We start from the raw sequence: 16,219 nt of genomic DNA on the forward strand, positions 1-16,219 counted from the left end.
TGTTTCATCTGTCACAAGTGGAGTATAAAATGGAGACCGGATGATTACTAATTGTTTACTAGTTGGTGTTTACTAGTTGGTGACAATTTTGCATTGTTCCAATGGGGAAATCTTAAGAATTGACTCACCCTTGTTGTAATTTCGGTAGTTTAGCTGCATGGCTGTGTTGAAGGGAGATTATGTATTTGGGTCATACTATTATATAATGCTGGGTGAAATATGGGCCTGTCTTCACTGAGGGAAGATTTGCTATCTTGACTAACTTTTCTGTTTCTGCCCGACTGTTAATTTCACTGAACTTTGAAGGAGGCAATGTTCCTCTGGAGATTTAAATGTTAGATGACATTCCTCCACAATATGTCACAGATCAGCTTCTGACTTGTCCTTGTTGGTTATAGATCACAGTGGCCACCCAACAGACAGGCATCACAATGATGAGGCAGAAGGAAAAGTTATCCTCACTGTATGTTGTATCTACATCTAACATGTCTATCTCTATTGTACATCTATAGTGACTATATCTAAAATATTATCTACATCTACTGTATTTATGATGGCTCTCTTTCTATTCAGCATTATAGCTTCATAGGGGACATGTTTTTTTAAATGATTGATTGTCCTGTAGTTAACCTTGTGGTTATCTTGTAGTTTACATGCTGCTTGTGCTCCTTGTAATGATTAGTGAAGAGTCTCTCCTGTTTTTACTTTCTATTATTGTGTGACATTATGCTCTTTCTCTCTCTCTCTTTCTCTAACTTTCTCTTTCTCTCAACCTCTCTTTCTATTTCTCACTCTCACTCTCCCTCTCTCCAGGTCTAAACTGTGACAGTCCACAGGACCAGCATTCCAGTCTCTAGTAAATGATTCGTTAACCGGCAGTCTCTGGAAGGGATTGTTTCCTTGACGATCAATAAGGGGCTTGTCACTATCTTTTGATGGACTGTTTCCTGTTAAGTGTCCGATGACAGTCACTTTGGCATTCAGGTCATTCTGATTGAGGCATTTGTTTCTTCATAATCTACTGATGATGGCAACCTTTAAGGTCTGTGGTTGATTACAGATGATATGTAACTGCCCTATATATCAATGTTTCTATACAGGGTTGCCATGGTGTCACAATGCTCTAGATTCTACCACTGCAGAACATTGGTATACTGTAATACCAGGTAATCTAATCACTGTACACACTATACTACAAGGTGCATGGTTTAACATTCCACGTTTCCTATACTGTAGATTCTACCATAGTGGTTGTTATTACTATACTGTAACACCATACCATCTAATTACTATAACTTTACACACTGTTCTATACTAAGGTTGTGCGAACATTCAATTTGAACACAGCACTTTTCTGAAAACATGTAGTAAAACTGGTTTCCCTTCTGAAAGAGGGTTTCGCAAGACTACAACACCCACTCTGATAACCAAAAGCCTGTTGCTCCTACCACAGATGATTATGTTTTTGGTCTTCCTCTTTCTCCTTTCTTCTTGTCTTGCGCTATCTGGTGGTGGAAAATTCAGATCTATATTTATTTCTTGCCCAGGGTTCGCCTCCATGAAGGCAGTGCAATGAAACGCAACTGTAAACCTGAAAAACAAGAGTCAATTGTTCATCTGAGAGAATTGGTTTCAGTTTCAAGTTGAACATAGAAATGTTTACCTGGTGGTTGTTTATGATACTTTTGAAAATGCCACAATTGTTTTATGTTATGAAAGAGGCTGCTATTGTCTTAATGTTGCAGTTATATAATGACTGTTTCAGTTCCCATGATGTTTTACTGCTGTCATATAGACTGAGAAATTCGCAGTTCAACGAAATGTGTTATTTCTTCTCTGTATGTGTACCGTCCATTGTTGGAAGGAGACCAAGGCGCAGCGTGGGTTGGGTTCATCATATTTTAATATAAATGGTGAACCAGCAAAAACAAGAAGCAACACAACGAACGAACAGTTTCGCAGACTACTCACAGCAATGCAAAAACAACTTCCCACACAGACAGGTGGAAAAAGGGCTACTTAAGTATGGCTCCCAATCAGCGACAACGATGTATAGCTGTCCCTGATTGAGAGCCATACCAGGCCAAAACACAGAAATACAAAACATAGATAGGGAACATAGAATGCCCACCCCAACTCACGCCCTGACCAAACCACAATAGAGACATAAAAAGGAACTCTAAGGTCAGGGCGTGACAGTACCCACAAAGGTGTGGACTCCGGCCACAAAACCTAAACCTATAGCGGAGGGTTCGGGTGGGCATCTATCCGCGGTGGCGGCTCAGGGGCGAGACGCAGACCCCACTCCACCACTGGCTCACCCCACTTTGGTGGCGCCTCTAAATCGGGGTCCCTCACCGCCGACCCCGGACTGAGGACCCTCGCTGTGGATCCCAGACTGGAGGGCGACTCTGGGAGCTCCGGACTGGAGGGCGACTCTGGGAGCTCCGGACTGGAGGGCGGCTCTGGCTGCGCCGGACAGGCGGGCGGCTCTGGCTGCGCCGGACAGGCGGGCGGCTCTGGCTGCGCCGGACTGGCGGGCGGCTCTGGCTGCGCCGGACTGGCGGGCGGCTCTGGCTGCGCCGGACTGGCGGGCGGCTCTGGCTGCGCCGGACTGGCGGGCGGCTCTGGCGGCTCCGGACTGGCGGGCGGCTCTGGTGGCTCCGGACTGGCGGGACTTGCAGTAGGCCTGGCTCTGGGCGCAGGCACAGGATTTACCAGGCTGGGGAGACATGCAGGAGGCCTGGCTCTGGGAGCAGGCACAGGACTCACCAGACTGGGGAGACATGCAGGAGGCCTGGCTCTGGGAGCAAGCACAGGATAGACCGGATCTCGAAGATGTACTGGAGGTCTGGAGTGCACAGCCTGCACAACCCGTCGTGGCTGGGTTGTAACTGTAGCCCTGCACGGGTGTAGTGCTGGCACAGGGCGAACTGGGCTGTGCTGAGGACTGATGGCTGCCGTGCGTAGAGCAGGCGCAGGGTAGCCTGGGCCTAGGAGACGCACTGGTGGCCAGATGTGCTGCGCAGGCATACTCCTTCCTGGCTGGATGCCCACTCTAGCACGGCACTTGCGGGGAGCTGGGATGTAACGTCCCGGGCTGTGACCGCGCACTGGAGACACCGTGCGCTCCACCGCATAACACAGTGTCTGACCAGTACAACGCATGCCACGGTAAGCATGGGGAGCTGGCTCAGGTCTCCAACCTGACTCTACCACACTCCCCGTGTGCCCCGCCCAATTTTTTTGGGGGGGCTGCCTCTCGGGCTTCCTTGCCAGCCGTGTTCCCTTATACCGTTGCCGTTGGTCCTTTTCTCCTGCTGCCTCCACTCTTCTGAGTGCCTCCACCTGTTCCCATGGGAGGCGATCCCTTCCGGCCAGGATCTCTTCCCAAGTGTAGGATCCCTTGCCATCCAGGATGTCCTCCCATGTCCAGTCCTCTTTTCCACGCTGCTTGGTCCACTTGTGGTGGGAAGTTCTGTAACGTCCGTTGTTGGAATGAGACCAAGGCGCAGCGTGGGTTGGGTTCATCATACTTTAATATAAACAGTGAACCAGCAAAAACAAAAACAAGAAGCAACACAATGAACGAACAGTTTCGCAGGCTACTCACAGCAATGCAAAAACAACTTCCCACACAGACAGGTGGAAAAAGGGCTACCTAAGTATGGCTCCCAATCAGCGACAACGATGTACAGCTGTCCCTGATTGAGAGCCATACCAGGCCAAAACACAGAAATACAAAACATAGATAGGGAACATAGAATGCCCACCCCAACTCACGCCCTGACCAAACCACAATAGAGACATAAAAAGGAACTCTAAGGTCAGGGCGTGACAGTATGAAGTGTATATCAAGTGATTTGTTGGAAAAAAAGGCAACTTCCTGTTTTCTGCACATAGATGCTTGCATGCTTGAGGCCTACTCCGCACTTTAACCCGTATAACAGACATTTTTGTTGCTACATTTTGTATGTTTTTATATGTGACTTTGTTTGTTATTAATGCGATAATTGAGATGAAAGCTTTTCTCCTTTGTCCCCCCCAAAAATGTGAATCATCTTTTGTATGATGTTTTTTTGCACTGTGAAATTCCTTTTCAAATCCCACACCTTGACACTGTTCAGGTTTTGTAAATAGGATGAAGATTTTAATTGTTGTTTTTAAATACTACAATCTATAAACAAATACAAATCATAATTGATTGGGTGGCTAATCTGAATTTTTTTTATGTTCCAAGATCTAAACTGTTTAAATAAGTTTTAAGGAACCAAAAGCGGTAAACCCTTTGTGAGGAAAATGTATGTAATTACTGCACAAATATATATTTTTTATCCATCATTATGTATTATATAAGTAGTTACAGTACCTGAAGACTGTTCCTTTTTGCCCAGGAACAGTACAGGGTTGCATTCATTAATGCACACAGTAGCAAAACTATTTTCAACTGAAAACAAATATCAAATCAAACTTTATTTGCCACATGCGCCGAATACAACAAGTGCAGACTTTACCGTGAAACGCTTACTTACAAGCCCTTAACTAACTGTGCAGTTCAAGAAGAAGAAAATATTTACCAAGTAGGCTAAAATAAAAAGTAACACAATAAGAATAACGAGGCTATATACAGGGGGTACCAGTACCGTGTCAGTGTCAGTGTGTAAGGGTACAGTCTAGTTGAGGTCATCTGTACATGTAGGTGGGGGCGAAGTAACTATGCATAGGTAACAAACAAACATTGAGTAGCAGCAGTGTACAAAAGGGGGGAGGGGGGAGTCAATGTAAATTGTCCGGTGGCAAATTTTATGAATTGTTCAGCAGTCTAATGGCTTGGGGGTAGACGTTGTTGAGGAGCCTTTTGGTCCAAGACTTGGTGCTTTGGTGCTCTGGTACTGCTTGCCGTGCGGTAGCAGAGAAAACAGTCTATAACTTGAGTGACTGGAGTCTCTGACAATGTTATGGGCTTTCCTCTGACACCGCCTATTATATAGGTCCTGGATGGCAGAAAGCTTGGCCCCAGTGATGTACTGGACCGTTCACACTACCCTCTGTAGTGCCTTACGGTCAGATGCCGAGCAGTTGCCATACCAGGCGGTGATGCAACCGGTCAGGATGCTCTCGATGGTGCAGCTGAAGAACTTTTTGAGGATCTGGGGACCCATGCCAAATCTTTTCAGTCTCCTGAAATTGTCTTATTGGACAAGTTCAGGTGGTCCCTCCACATTTTGGTCAATCTGCTATCATTTCGTTCCTTGTGAATACAACCCTGGTTTGATTGAATCCAAGTCAGAGATGCGACACTGAACAGAAGACAACATGTCCATTAGAACAGGGTTCCCCAACTGGCGGCCCACGGGCCGGTGGTTTTATTTTGCCCCCCAAGTTTTCTGACCGCCCAAAAATATATATAAACTTTATTTTATTTTTTTTATTTTCATTGTTGGACATTAAATACCAGGGCTGTAAAAGCACCAGGAAATCAGCACCAAATGATTTTAATTTTGTAAATATGTTCCCAAGTATTCCCACACATAGAGAGATGTGATCATATACATATGTAAACAAGGTTTGAAATTATTATGTTTTCGTCAAACATATCTGTTTGGGCTTCTTGCGGTCAATTTGCAGTCTACAAATGATTTGTAATTATGTTCCGGCCCCCCGACCATCCACTCAATCTGAATCTAGTTGATGATCCTTGCACTAGAGGGAAGAGATATGAGATAGAGATATGGGCTAAGTTTTATTAACATTGAGAAAAAACAATATCTGAAAGAGGGTTGACATGAACGCAACTTGATATAACTTTGATATGCTTTAACATGCCTCTAGTTATGTGAATGCAACAGCGGTGAGCACCACCTTTTTAGCAAAAAAACAAAACATGCAGTTGAAGTCGGAAGTTTACATACACTTAGGTTGGAGACATTAAAACTTGTTTTTCTACCACTCCACAAATGTCTTGTTAACAACCTATAGTCCAACGCTCTAACCACTAGGCTACCTGTCGCCCCAGTTTCTAGAACTCTGACCTGAAGATCACTGACGTCATGATTCAACCATCTTTTTTTCAGAGTTTTCAGAGAAAGCACCATAAATCCAGATAATATCAGACTTAGATGACAAAGTTTCATGACAGAATTTGCCCACAAGAAGGACCGCCGCACCACCTTCCTGTTCACGTGAGCAGAGCACAACACAGCACAGCAACAGTGAGTCCAAAAATGTATTGTATGCTACTGCATAAATTATGTAATATGCCAGGGAGATATGTATACTGTAGCTAAGAAAGTAACACTTAGTGTATGTTGCAGGGGTGTGGACTTGAGTCACAAATATGATGACTTGCAACTCGACTTTGACTTTAACAGCAATGACTCGTGACTTAACTTGGACTTGCGCCTTTTGACTCGAAATGACTTGATACCCTCCCCAAGCCCAAATATAAAAAATTATGCTATTAAAAAAAGTGTGCTGCGCATCAACTCTTAATTTAACGGATTACAGTTTGAATCGGACAGCAGCCAATCAAATTGTACCAGCTGAGAAAAAATTGAGTGTGGCAGTGCAGAGGAACATCGGCGAGTGAATTCAGATGGAGCCCTTGGAAAGATGATACCCTAAATTATTATTTTCGGATACAAAGACTACACTGTATCAACAAAAACGGATTGCAACTTGCAAAACATGCGGGAAGAAAATGACAGACGGAGGCGCAACAACTTCCAACTTTGTTTGACATTTGAAGCTGCACAAAGAACAGTAAGTCGTGGCTAATATAGCCGACAGCTATATCATTCATAACTTTGCCAGTGTAGCATGTTGGCTAACGTAACGTTAAATCAATGAGCCTCCACACAGTCAGTCGGTGCGGGAACGTGATCATTGCACCCAAGATTTTAAACTCGGACAAAACAGAGATGCTTGTTCTAGGTCCCAAGAAACAAAGAGATCTTCTGTTGAATCTGACAATTAATCTTGATGGTTGTACAGTCGTCTCAAATAAAACTGTGAAGGACCTCGGCGTTACTCTGGAGCCTGATCCCTCTTTTGACGAACATATCAAGACTGTTTCAAGGACAGCTTTTTTCCATCTACGTAACATTGCAAAAATCTGAAACTTTCTGTCCAAAAATAATGGAGAAAAATTAATCCATGATTTTGTCACTTCTAGGTTAGACTACTGCAATGCTCTACTTTCTGGCTACCTGGATAAAGCACTAAATAAACTTCAGTTAGTGCTAAACATGGCTGCTAGAATCTTGACTAGAACCCCCAAAAATTATCATATTACTCCAGTGCTAGCCTCTCTACACTGGCTTCCTGTTAAGGCAAGGGCTGATTTCAAGGTTTTACTGCTAACCTACAACGCATTACATGGGCTTGCTCCTACCTATCTTTCCAAGTTGGCCCTGCCGTACATACCTACACGTACGCTACGGTCACAAGATGCAGGCTTCCTTACTGTCCCTAGAATTTCTAAGCAAACAGCTGGAGGCAGGGCTTTCTCCTATAGAGCTCAATTTTTATGGGATGGTCTGCCTACCCATGTGAGAGATGCAGACTCGGTCTCAACCTTTAAGTCTTTATTGAAGACTCATCTCTTCAGTAGGTCCTATGATGGAGTGTAGTCTGGCCCAGGAGTGTGAAGGTGAACGGAAAGGCACTGGAGCAACGAACCGCCCTTGCTGTCTCTGCCTGGCCGGTTCCCCTCTCTCCACTGGGATTCTCTACCTCTTATCTTTAAAATGGTGTAAAATAGTTGATTGTTTGAGAAAATTGAATTGTGGTATTTTAGTTGCTTTTGTATTTCGCGCCGTGCGATGCCATTGGCTGTTGGCTAGGGGTTCCGCAGGCGGAACGGGGTTCTGCTAGCGAAACGTCTGTCCTCAACAGGTTAAAGTTCAGTAGAGGAATGCATGGTCAAACCTTGGCCCTCTCTTCTCTAGGTAAGCTGCTCTTAAGAAAGAAAACCTGGGTGGGGTTTTATATACTGAACGTAGAAAAGTCTGTCACATGACGCCAGGTCCTGTCTGTGTCCCTGGGGGCGTGCCGATGACTTAGTTAAGACTTTGAACAGAAATACAATTCTCTCACATTAACATCAGTACATAGCATCTCAACATATTCCAAATAGCTTTATCCTTATTCATTCAGTTGATACAACCATTTAGATGTAAGTCCCATAGCTGAGGCTATTATATAAACATTATTATGGTAATATGGCTGTATTGTCTCTCATGAGTTTCATAAAATTATACCAAACGGACCAGTTCGTAGCTGGATTCTTCACCGATCTTTTATACCTTCTCCAGAACATAAATGTCGTTCGGTTCCCCCGTCCTGTGAGGTGGAAGAATTCCTTTGTCTCTCTATGAAACCTCACTCTGTCTCAAAACTGGGGCCATGAGGCAGGACATTCCCTTTGGAATTTACGACCACCTTCTGACCACAGCAGCCTGGGTGTAGGAGATAGAGGGAGATGGTGCAGAAGTAGGGGGATGGTAGAGGGGGAGGGGGTCAACTGTGCTCGCTGTACTCAAAGAGGGCAACGTCATGACATACCCCCCTGGTGGTTTGGATCTTGTTTATCCTGGAAGTTACAAATCAACATAAAATCATGACCACGTGATGTCCCGTTTGTAGATCATCGTTGCAGTCCCCTCTGGTGGTTGAACTTGGTAGGCTCTCTGAAAGCGGAGCAGTCCACCACAAGGATGGGCAGTTGATGTCCAGTTGGTGATCGCCGTTGCGGTCCCCTCTAGTGGTGTACCTTGGTAGGTTCCCTGGAAGAGGCTATGTACCCCAGGAAGGGCCAGGGGATGTCCTGGTTGGTGATCGCCATTGCGGTCCCCCCCTCTGGTGGTTTACCTTGGTAGGCTCTCTGACAGGGGACATGCCGCCACAAGGATAGGCCGTGGGTGTCCGGATTTGGGGTCGCCGTTCCGGACCCGTCGTCCAGACTGAAAGATCTGAGCAGTAATTTAGGCAGATGTTAAAGCCTTTTTTTTTTTTACAAGCCGTGTTTCGTTAAAGCCTATTTATTTTTGTTACAAGCCGTGTTTCGTTAAAACCTGAGTAAAGTTAATTTGTTTCAATGTACCGGTAGGCACCTGCGGCTTATAGACATGTGCGGCTTATTTATGTTCAAAATAATATATATTTTTTTAATTTAGTGGGTGCGGCTTATATTCAGGTGCGCTTAATAGTCCGGAAATTACGGTAACCGATCCATCAAGTCTGCTCCAAGTAGCAGGGGTACAGTTTCGAGGCTGGTAACATACACAGGCTGAACGGGCGATACGTCCTGGAAGTGTAGTTTCAGCATGACTCTCAATGTGAGGGGCAAGGTAGTCTGAGTGACCCCTCGAAGTGTAGTGTCGCATCTTTCCACTTTTAACCAACGTTTAGTTGGCTTCAAAGCCCTTTTGAGATCATCAAACAATGTTTGAGAGATGAGTGATATTGTCGCACCCGAACCCATTAGCGCATGACAAGTTAAGCAGTCCTCCAGGCCTGTTTCCAGGTATGGCCGTTTAGATTCGTGGTTAGTGGACATATTCCCCACAAAGTGGAGTGGCCGTTTGCAACGACGTAATGTGCCATTTCTGTTCAAGGTGGAAGCAGATTGAGTTTTCGGATTTTGAGTGGGCTTGGCTTTAACGAAGCGTTTTACCTTTTTCTTCGCAACTTTTGTATCAGAGTCTATAGACAAAGCCCGGGGGCTTGTTTCTTGATCAAGCGGGCCCTGGATAGGGTCTTGAATGAAAGCGGGAGAAATTTGAACTTTAACGTCCTTGTTATGGGTGTTAATTTCTGCGGACCTGGTGTCCGGTAATTCCCCGTCTAGTCCTTGTGATTTATCTTTTACCCTTTTCTCAAATTGTTCTCGCTTAAGTTCTTCCCGTAGTGGAACTTCTGGAGAACATTGGTCTACGTTTTGATCATCCTTCAACCCTTTGTTACCCTTGTACTCTGACACTTTTTGTGGGTTGGGTGCAGGAACGTAGCGAACAGGTCGATTGTAGCGGTAGTCATGTTGATGGCTACGTACTTTACAGTTATTTCGAACGCGGAGGTTATTGGAATCATGGTTTCGTGGTAGAAACTGTTGTTGTGCATCATCTCTCAACGCTCCAATACCTGATAATGCACCCTCTAACTGGAGTGAGTGCTCCTGGTCAAACTTCAATACCGAGTGGTCAGGGCTCTTAGCGTTGTGAACTTTTGATGCCTCAAAAGCTGTGCTTGCAAGCTCTCTGAGTTGTAAGATAAGCAAGCCAACGTGGGCGGCAGGGCCCAAGTAGGTAATGAAGGTGGGATACATGTTCGACAGAAACATTTGTTTGAATGGTAACAGCTTTTCCATTCCTGTTTCAGAGAGTAGGCCAAAGTAAGCTGAACGAAGCCTATGTTATAAGCTTGTGGGTGTTCGTTCCGAGCTTGTTTGACGGTGTTAGCCAGTGAGCTATCGTGTTTGCGAGTCGCAGAACCACTGAATTCTAATTTCAAAGCTGTGGCAAGTTTAGCGTAGTCATTTAGCACGTGTTGCTGTTGTAGACGAATTAACCTTGTCACGTGTCTATTCGACGTTCGCTTCAACAGGTAAACCCTGTCAGAACCCGTAGCGTTCGGGTAGCCATCCAACGCGTCCTCTATGTCAGCTAGGAACGTCTCAGTATCGTTTGGCTGACCTGGAACGGGGTCAAAGGTGGGTAAATTCTTGACGAGTTTGTCAAGGTATTCCGCGCCAAGCGGGCAGAGAGGGTTGACTTCCTCCTGTGGAGAAATTGGGGCCGAAAGGCCAAGAGGAGAAGCCAAGGCTTGTTGTTGTTGGCCAAGAGGCGCCATATTACTCAGTGCCGAAGGGCCAAGAGCAGAAGACTGAGGGACACATGAGGGAGGCAAGGTCTGAAACCTATTGTCTTCACTCCTGTGAGTACAGGGCTCCGGTTGCTTGGATGGGTAGTCGCGCTGTAGAGCGTGACCATTCTGGATTTCCTCCAGATGGTACCTAAGGGTGGTATTCTGCTGCATTGCAGAGTCCACTTGAGCGCTTAGAGTACCGATTTTGGACACGTGAGTGTCACACCTGCTCCTTTCGGTCTCAAACTTATCTGTCATGGTTTGCAGATAGAGGTCTTGAGTACGGAGCGAGAGATTCAGTGATGAGATTTCCTCCGCTTGCTTAGAAATCAATATTTCCGTCTTCATCACCTGAGTTCTCTCATCATTCATTTGGTCAGCGACTTCAATGAGTTCTGCTGATTTGTCATCTAACTTTGTCATTGTGTTCATTAACTGATCGTCTTTGGTCTGCAGCGCTTCGAGTAGAACCGTGTTACTTTGAGTAACGTTCAACAAAACTGCATGCAGGTTATCAAGTTGAGCGCTCCTGTTTGTAGATAACTCTTCAGATTTATCTAGTTTGGCGTGGACATCATCGTATTTAGTTTTGGCTAAATCGAGTTGTTCCTGTAGCATATGATTTTGTTCCTGTAGAAGATGATTTTGTTGACGAGCTTGTGCTTGTTCATCGTCATACGTTTTTGCAATTACATTTAATTGTTCCGTTTTCAAGCGCAGTTCCATAGCTAGCAGAATTTTTCCCTTTTCTGCATTTGTCATTGGTTTCCCGGTTCTCTCCACCTGTCCCTTTATGTCTACCGTTACCTGCTCGTGCTTCAGCTGTGCACTGTGGTATTGGACAGATGCCAATCTCGGATGGCAAGACATCAGAGCTAGTCTGGAGAGAACCTTTACGAGGCCTGCGCCCGATGGTTGATTTTGGAAAGCTTTGTCTGCTTTCCCACTAATGGCATTATTAGGGTTGGTATCGCTGCTAAGGTCAGAGATCAATCCTTTTATGGGTGGAGGTTCACTAATTAGCGGAGGAGTGGTGACCACCTCCTTTGATAGCTTGCACATTATTAGAAAAATTTAGAGGAAAAATGTTTTTCCTAATTTTCCAAAGTTTGGGTTTGGAATTCATTGGAGGCTGCAAAGACAAGTTCAATCTACTTATAGATGTTGACGAACCATCAGTACTGTACCAGTAATGTGGAAGATGGACATGAATGAATTTGCAAAAGCAAATTGAATTAACTAATCAATGCCAATGATTAGTCCTACCTGGGTAGGCTATCTGGGTATTAAACTTGAATTACCTGAGAGGTTGCTTCATCCAGGTTAATATACAAAGTTTAAGTTGTCTCATTTAATTGGAAGAACCTAGAAAGGTACGTTCGACAATTTAACTTATTAAATTGATTGAGACGATAATCCATACAATCTCCATTGATTGGATATCATAAGTGTAAACCGTAGGTCAAATGTTGGGAACTTTCACCACTAGGGTACACTTCTCCCTTGGGCCAAAGCCACATGGGATTCCCGCTGGGGCGGGACTTCTGTCAGTACTGGATTACTGAATGGTTTTGCAAAAACCAAATTTTACTGATTGATCAATTTCAATGATACATCAAACCTGTATAGGCTATTTGGGATTTGAACTTTAATTAACCTGAGAGGTTTATTAATCTAGGTTAATGTGGAAAAAAGATTACAATGTCTCATTTAGAAAACTCATCAATTTGGATATTATTTAAAAGATTCACTTGAGAATGTAAATCTGGCAATTTCACTTATTAGTTCAATTGAATAAGACATTGATATCCGTCTGGATACCATAAGTAACGACTTGAGTGTCACCTGACTAATTCTTCTTGAAGGAAAGTACTGGTGACACTTCAGAGGTCCTTGATTGCCCACGCTGAAATGAAACATAAGTACTCAGGCCAGGACTTCCGTTCCGCAAGGCGGAGGAATTACAATGTGGCACAAAACAAAATGGCTGTTTTCCCTTTTGTTAGCTTTGTGTCTCGAGCAAGCTAATCCTACTTTTTGCATTCTTCAGGCATAACATAGGATTCCCTTGGCAAGGGAAATGTTTTACTCATAACGTATTATGTTCAAACCCTTTTCGGCGATATTTGTCGATGTTTTAACCGGAACTCGCGGCAAACAACGAAATGCGCCGTGGTCACAACACGGAGGCATTTCTCCAGAGCACACACACACCAATAATTCCTGTCTACAATTCCCATAATGTATATAATAAACTTGGTATATTATGTAATCTGCTTTTCAATTTTATATAGGCTGAATAAAAATGAAAGCGTCATCCTATTTTGTTCAGAAATATCACTTCCAAGCCCCAAAATAGGGTCCTCTCACAATGGAAAGGGTGGGTTTTCTAGTGACGTCTCACCTTAACCCATTCGGCCTACTTTGCTAGCGTTTATGTTGACCGGAGCGACACGGTACTTAAATACAGATACGCATATGGTCTGCCCACTGTCTTAGTGCGGTAGGCGAATAGACTAGTTCGGCTGATAATTTCTAACCTTACTCTAGAAGTTAATATTGACCGACAGAAATAGTACCGTTTGGCCTAACGGACTAAATCTGGAATTTATCCCTCATTGCTATCGACATACGACCGGGGGCTCTCAAAATAGCTTCTCCCAATGGGAACACACACAACCACTTTGTGTAGATAGCAGCCTGTTTGTACAATTCTGTTTGCACAATTGATATATAGAATTCCACAGCGAAGTCCAATTCTATCTTAGATTCCTCGCACGGGGGCTCCAATAATGTAGTGTCTTTGGCATCATTAAACTGAAGACATGTTTATCAAATAACTCTGTAATTATTATTACGCGATTAAGCTGATTAATCATGTAACTGTAATTAACTAGAAGGTCGGGGCACCAAGGAAAATATTCATAATTTTCCTAATATAACTTTCCAGATATCATAATATCTGATCTATGAGCCTTCTGATTTTAATGACTTATTATTTACCTCGTCAGTCTCATTCCAAACGTCGTAAATTGTTGGTTATCTGCACGAACCCAGTCTTCACTAAGTCATCCATACATCAATTGTCTTAAAATCATTTATTTACTAAACTAAGTAATTCACAGAAAGCATACAAAACAGTAGGTATCGTTACAAAGAAATTACATTTACGACCGCTCTCACAGAGCCTGGGTGTGGGAGACAGAGGTAGGGGGATGGGGCATAGAAAACCCAAAGAGGGCAACGTCATGACAGCAGCTTCACGTATAAATGCAACTCATTAACCCACCCCCCACACTGGACAAATATGTATTATTAAAGGCCCGATTACCTGCGTGTCCACCAATGTTATTTTCATGTTGAAATGTCCTTGTGGTCTGTCCTACATAGGGAAAGCCCGTAGAAGCCTTAAAACCCGTAGAAGGCTTAAGACACGGATCAGTGAGCACCAGAGCAATATAAGGACAGGTGGGACAAAACATCTGCTTGCTGTTCATTTTGTACAAGCTGGACATCCCATTAGTACTCTGAGATACATTGGAATAGAAATGATCAAGATGTCCCGCAGGGGAAAGGGACATTAAGGCGAAACTTCTTCAAAGGGAATCTTTCTGGATCCCCAGGCCCAACACACTGTCTCCTCTTGGCCTTAAGTTAAAGAGCAGTTTGACTTGATACTGTTTTTATAGTTTCAAAATGTCCAAATTGTGTTTAAAAAAAATTCTAATTGATTACTGTATGTGTATGTATATTACTGTAAATATTGATCACATTCATTGTGTATGATCATAAATTTTGATACATTGAATGTTAGTACTGTGAAACTAGGTTATACATTCTTACCTCCTGTTTCAGGAAGTGATGTCACTAAGTAATGCCCCTAATATATAGGACCTTCCACCCCCACCTGGGATATGAATGTCTGATGAAGACCTAAGGGTCGAAACGTTGTTATAAATAAACATCACCTGGGAGCATGAGCAGCAGTGTCCGGCATTATCCTTTCTGTTTTCCATGAGTTTCAAATAAGCAACCATAGCCTGCTGGTCCTGGATAAAAAACAGTTAAGAAATACTGTTCTTTAGTGGTTATTTTTGGTACAATTGTGTGTCCGATAGTTATCTTGTATGAGTGCCAAAGCGCACTGATCGGAGTTTCCCCATCGTTGATATCTCCCTACAGCTTCCATGTCCTCCAGCTACAGCGGTAACGCTGACCCCCTTTCATCCAACCGTCAAGAAGCCGTGCCCATCTCCCGCTACCCTCTATGATGGTCAGCATCATCACCAGCGTCTCCACCACCCTACTGTGTGCTGTCATTTTCTAATCTGGGGAATCCTGATTGTGCTACCTGATTGTGCCGAGAAGGTGCTCTCGGCACAGAAACTGGGACGCTTTGGCTCAATATGTATCAGGACTCTAACACTACAGGCATATAGTTCATGTCTGTTCACTATCATTATCAGCTCTTGTTGTGTTCCTTTTGGTTTTGCGTTAAAAAAAAGATGAACAAAGTGGATGCCATGAGACCTGAGACCTGTCTGCAGGTCTAAATAATCCCCGTACACCTTACAGGTTACTTGCCTGGCTACCCAAACTCCTTGCTCCAGCCAAACGCTACACCACGCCCACTGACGCTAGTTTTTTCTCCGCAATGAATCTGGATCTGAGTAACCCCCCGATGAATTCTAGAATGGAAATCCATTCTAGACCATCTGATAGGTCCTACAAACCGATGGGTTGGGCCAGAGCCAGAACAGGTGAGTAAAGCACCGTTTTGAAAATTCATTATTGGCTTTGATACTCTGATTGGTTAGAGATGATCCTATCGCTGATGACTTGGTTTTGTACAACACCTCTCATTTTGATGTCATCACAAATGACTTCAATGATGGCAGTCTCAGACTGAAGTATGTAGCGAATGATACAGCAGCGGAATAATTCAGTTTGAGTCGTCAGGCAAACAGGTTACATATTTTGAGAGAGAAAACCCCCCCAAAAGCTTATGTAGGGTTATGTAACTAAGCTAAATGTAGCATTCAGATTTCATATGTTTCTATTATGTTTTGATTATTTACATAATTACAATATGTATGCCATTGAATTTATAGGATTTATAGCTGTCTCTTCCTTCTGTTGTAGTTATTCGGTTAGCCTTTTATAATTTTATTTATCACAGTAGAACAACAGTCTTGTTAGTTAATCAATCAAATAGATTTTATGTTAATAACCTTATGTCAATACACTCTTCTGGGGAAGGGTATAAAACCTTTTTCTTTCTGCCTGTTTTGTTCTAGCTGGACACTAGACGGCAGTCTCTCCTCAATAACTGAGTGAACTGGCAGCCAGAGGG

The 16,219-nt window shown here is 43.8% G+C and overlaps 1 protein-coding gene across 2 annotated transcripts in view; it reads left to right on the plus strand.

Moving 5' to 3' along the window:
- LOC115178330 (butyrophilin subfamily 2 member A2) overlaps positions 1-1,599 on the plus strand; it is a 33,021-nt gene extending 31,422 nt beyond the window's left edge. For both annotated transcript variants that reach the window (XM_029739464.1, XM_029739467.1), the window contains one exon: positions 814-1,599. In XM_029739464.1, coding sequence (XP_029595324.1) covers positions 814-857 — 44 coding nt within the window. In that variant the 3' untranslated portion in view covers positions 858-1,599. The remainder of the gene's footprint in view (positions 1-813) is intronic.
- The last annotated feature ends 14,620 nt before the right edge of the window (positions 1,600-16,219 follow it).

Source organism: Salmo trutta, chromosome 38 (assembly GCF_901001165.1).
Source record: "Salmo trutta chromosome 38, fSalTru1.1, whole genome shotgun sequence".
NCBI lineage: Eukaryota > Metazoa > Chordata > Actinopteri > Salmoniformes > Salmonidae > Salmo > Salmo trutta.